At 45.3% G+C, this 3,673-nt stretch overlaps 1 protein-coding gene across 1 annotated transcript; it reads left to right on the top strand.

Annotated features, from left to right (window-relative positions):
• The first annotated feature begins 552 nt into the window (after positions 1-552).
• LOC136501102 (large ribosomal subunit protein eL32z-like) lies at positions 553-2,735 on the top strand. Its single transcript, XM_066496597.1, has 4 exons — positions 553-679; positions 806-897; positions 2,100-2,281; positions 2,417-2,735. The coding sequence occupies exons 2-4, from the start codon at positions 808-810 to the stop codon at positions 2,544-2,546; spliced, it is 402 nt and encodes a 133-aa protein (XP_066352694.1). The 5' UTR covers positions 553-679; positions 806-807; the 3' UTR covers positions 2,547-2,735.
• Positions 2,736-3,673: the final 938 nt, after the last annotated feature.

The raw sequence follows: 3,673 nt of genomic DNA, 5'->3' as shown, positions 1-3,673 counted from the left end.
TGTCGCTGATATTTTCTTGGTGCGATCCAATGGGTGGAGGGGGTCCCCGCAGGGCGGACCAGGGTTTGGACGGACGGACAATCATTATCGTTTTTTGCGTGATACTTCAATTTCTTATTAATTAATTAAAAGGCAGAGTCTGCCATTTGTAAAAAAAAACTATTATACAACACTCGCAATTCTCGAAGTCCACGCGTCTGGTATGAAAGCAGCAACAATCAGCCTGTTTGTTTGTTGGTTTCAGTCAGGGCTTATCAGCCATGATATAATATTTTTCTCTCACAACAAACCAGCACCAGCCGAGCTTATCAGCCCAGAAACCAACCAGCGAACTGGCTGAATGTTAGGAGATGTTATAATTTGGGCCGGACCTGGCTTAATAACATAAAGGAGGCCATTTAAAGCAGACCCAGCCCAGGGACTCAGACTGGCCCTCTTCTTCTCTGGGTAGCTGACATTTTCAGCAAATTGAGGCCCAATAGCATACGAGCCCATCCACCCCGATCCAACCGTCCGGCTGCATTAACGCACATCCTAGCCGTCCATCCGATCAGTCTCTCCTGGCTAGGGTTTTAGCCCGTATAAGAGCCCCCTCGCCACCCCGGAACCCCGCCCCCGCCGCCTCGCGCCTCGCCCGCTCGCTCGCTTCCTCCGCATCTCGGTGCGCTCCGATCAGAAGGTGTCTGCCGCCTCCTCGTCGGCCAAAGTCTTCCGCTGGTTTCCTTGTTCCTCTTCTCGTTGTTTGTTCCTCGCCTCACGTCTGCGTGTTTGCTGTTGCTTGTCGGTGATCCGTGACGGAGAGCAGAGATGGCGGTGCCGCTGCTGACGAAGAAGATCGTGAAGAAGCGGGTCAAGCAGTTCAAGAGGCCCCACCTCGACCGCTACAAGTGCCTTAAGGTTGCTTCACCCTCTTCTTTTCATCTCTGGAATGTACTGCGCTCTTTGGAGCCGGATCTGTGTGCTTGATAGAAGTCGATAGTTTGTAGAGCAGCGATATTCTTGAGTTGCCTTGCGATTTGATTAACACATGATGTATGGATACAGTATTTATCCCGAGGATTTGTTCCTTATGATTACGTGCGTGGTTTAATCGTGCATAGATCTGTCCCGTTAATATTTGTAATTGTAATTAGCCACAAGCGCTGGTTTGATCGTACCTAGATCTGACCGGCTTATCTTTGTAATTAGCCCAGATATAGTTTTCTGGAACGGCCAGGTGATGCTTGAAACTGAAGCATTGAACCTCCTCAATGGTCGAAAGTTATACACTGCTTCTGTTTGGGTTGAAGAAGTGTATTTGGGCTCCCAGTGTTATACATATAGCAGCATAGATCCTTAGATACTTGGATATTGGTTTTTTCCCTTGTGCAATTGAATTTTCGCTTGCTTAATTTTTGTGTAGAGATACAGATAAAATGTAGGATTTTCCTTGTTTACATGATTAAATACCATTGTTCTGCAATGATTTTGGTTCCTTCTAGTTCTGTTGTCCTCATCAACTGGTACAGTTTATTAACTATAGATTTTGTAACTGCACCTTTTTAAAATGGTATCATTTGAAGGTTTGTTTGATTGCACAAGTCGGTTAATACTGATTGGCTGATTGCCATGGTTTATGGTTTTCAGTGCGGTATATAGACACTACCAAATTGATCTTTCTCTGAATATGTTAGTACTGTTATCTTGTATCAGATTATAGCTTCAGTATTTTTATAATTAGGTAATGCTTCATTGGTACTGGAGAACATTTTGTTCTGTCTATTTAGCTTCTAGTTCTGTATTTTTAATTACAAGGAAGTTTTAATAATACTTTAATCATATGTTCAATTGTTTTCAAATTTGTACTCAATTTTGAAACTTGGTTTGCGTACTATCTGGATGGCTGTATGCTATTTTTACTGCAACTAAGAGGTTCTTGTTGTTAGTACCCCTTGTATATGCTTCTAGTGATAGCTAGAATTCTCTCATTTATTGAATTGATTTAGCTTTTTGTATCCCAAATACTTGCTGTCATCTCTTGAGAGTGATTTTTAACCCCATATCTTTGTCGTTATCTGCATGATGGAAGACTAATTTTGACTTTTTTATTCTTTGTACAGCCAAGCTGGCGCAGGCCAAAGGGTATTGACTCCCGTGTCAGGAGGAAGTTCAAGGGATGCACCTTGATGCCCAACATTGGTTACGGCTCTGACAAGTCAACCAGGCACTACCTCCCCAACAAGTTCAAGAAGTTTGTAGTGCACAACGTCTCTGAGCTGGAGTTGCTCATGATGCACAACAGGTATTTATTTGCATTTGCGAATCCTGGCTTTTGTCATTAACAATGCCTGCTGATTGTGATCTGTTTGCTAGTATGTAATCCAGTTCCACTCAGTTTCTTTTACTGATGCAATGCTCCCTTCCCTTGCACACACAGGACCTACTGTGCCGAGATTGCCCACAACGTCTCCACCAAGAAGCGCAAGGAGATTGTGGAGCGTGCCGCGCAGCTCGACATTGTGGTCACCAACAAGCTCGCTAGGCTCCGCAGCCAGGAGGATGAGTAGTCTGGTTTCTTATCATAAGGACGTACTGGATCTTGTCATTCCCATCTGTAGGAAACTACTATGCTCTGTCTTGTTAGTACTGAGAATACCAGATATTCCTACCTTTTTTTTTTCCATCTGTAGCGACTTCTATGTGGCAGATTCTACTGTTACCTTACATCTATCTTAATTATCTGCATTGCATGGTTTCATTGGTGTCGTAACTGTCATCCTGGCATTGGTTGATAATACATTGTGGTTTGGCTTATTTTTAGCCAGGCTATGGTTTATTAGTGGCTAGAATGGGGCCTGTATATGGCTAGCCAAGTGTTTTGTGTTTGGTTGCATGAGAAGTTTGGCACATGCCCATGCATTGTCGCAGCAACACAACTAAGCAGCAGACACATGCTCATGCAATTTCGCTGTGCTGGTGGGACGAGCAGCTTGTCCGAGACATCTTCTGTGACGAGGCAGTCCAACATATCTTGGCAACACCAATAAATCCTGGTCACGAAGGTACTCTGGCCTGGCATTTTGATCAACGGGGCCAGTTGTGCAACTCTGGAAATTGACTTCCCTCCAAAACTGAAGCACTTTCTTTGGCGACTGGCCCGGAACAGCCTAGCGTTGAAGCTGAATCTCCACCGGCGCGGGATAAAACTGGATGGTAGATGCTCGGTTTGCAAACGCCTGGATGAGGACGGCGGCCACTGTTTCTTGAAGTGCAAATTTGTGAGACAATGCTGGTCTGATCTTGAACTGTTGCATGTCCGACAATGCAATTGAAGTATGAGGACCGACTGAAGACGGTAATTTTATTATGGAAATGGTGGAGTGTCCGCAATAAGATAAACAAAGGAGAACGAGGGCTAACACGAGCGGAGGTCACCGGTGAGGTCCTGAACCTTAAGAAAACGAAAAGAAATATGGGGAGTACAACTGTAGGGGTGATCCAGAGACGGCGTGCGCCACAGCCGGAGCGACGGGGCCTTCGTCCAGGATACGAGGAACGGTGGTTGGGGTTTCATCATCAGAGACCACACGGGTGAAGGAATAGTAGCAGGAGCGGGACGATTGACTGCAGTGGCGGATGCTCTTACCGCTGAATCGTTGGCGTGTGGGAAAGCTTTACAATCGGCGACTGATTA

Source organism: Miscanthus floridulus, chromosome 13, assembly GCF_019320115.1.
Source record: "Miscanthus floridulus cultivar M001 chromosome 13, ASM1932011v1, whole genome shotgun sequence".
NCBI lineage: Eukaryota > Viridiplantae > Streptophyta > Magnoliopsida > Poales > Poaceae > Miscanthus > Miscanthus floridulus.
This window is presented reverse-complemented; position numbering and strand designations above follow the sequence as displayed.

Bases quoted from the DNA above. Each gene is read 5' to 3' on its own strand.
- LOC136501102 (XM_066496597.1), top strand. From the start codon at position 808: ATGGCGGTGCCGCTGCTGACGAAGAAGATCGTGAAGAAGCGGGTCAAG. The intron at 898-2,099 runs GTTGCTTCACCC...TTCTTTGTACAG, and splicing joins ACCGCTACAAGTGCCTTAAG to CCAAGCTGGCGCAGGCCAAA. The intron at 2,282-2,416 runs GTATTTATTTGC...TTGCACACACAG, and splicing joins TTGCTCATGATGCACAACAG to GACCTACTGTGCCGAGATTG.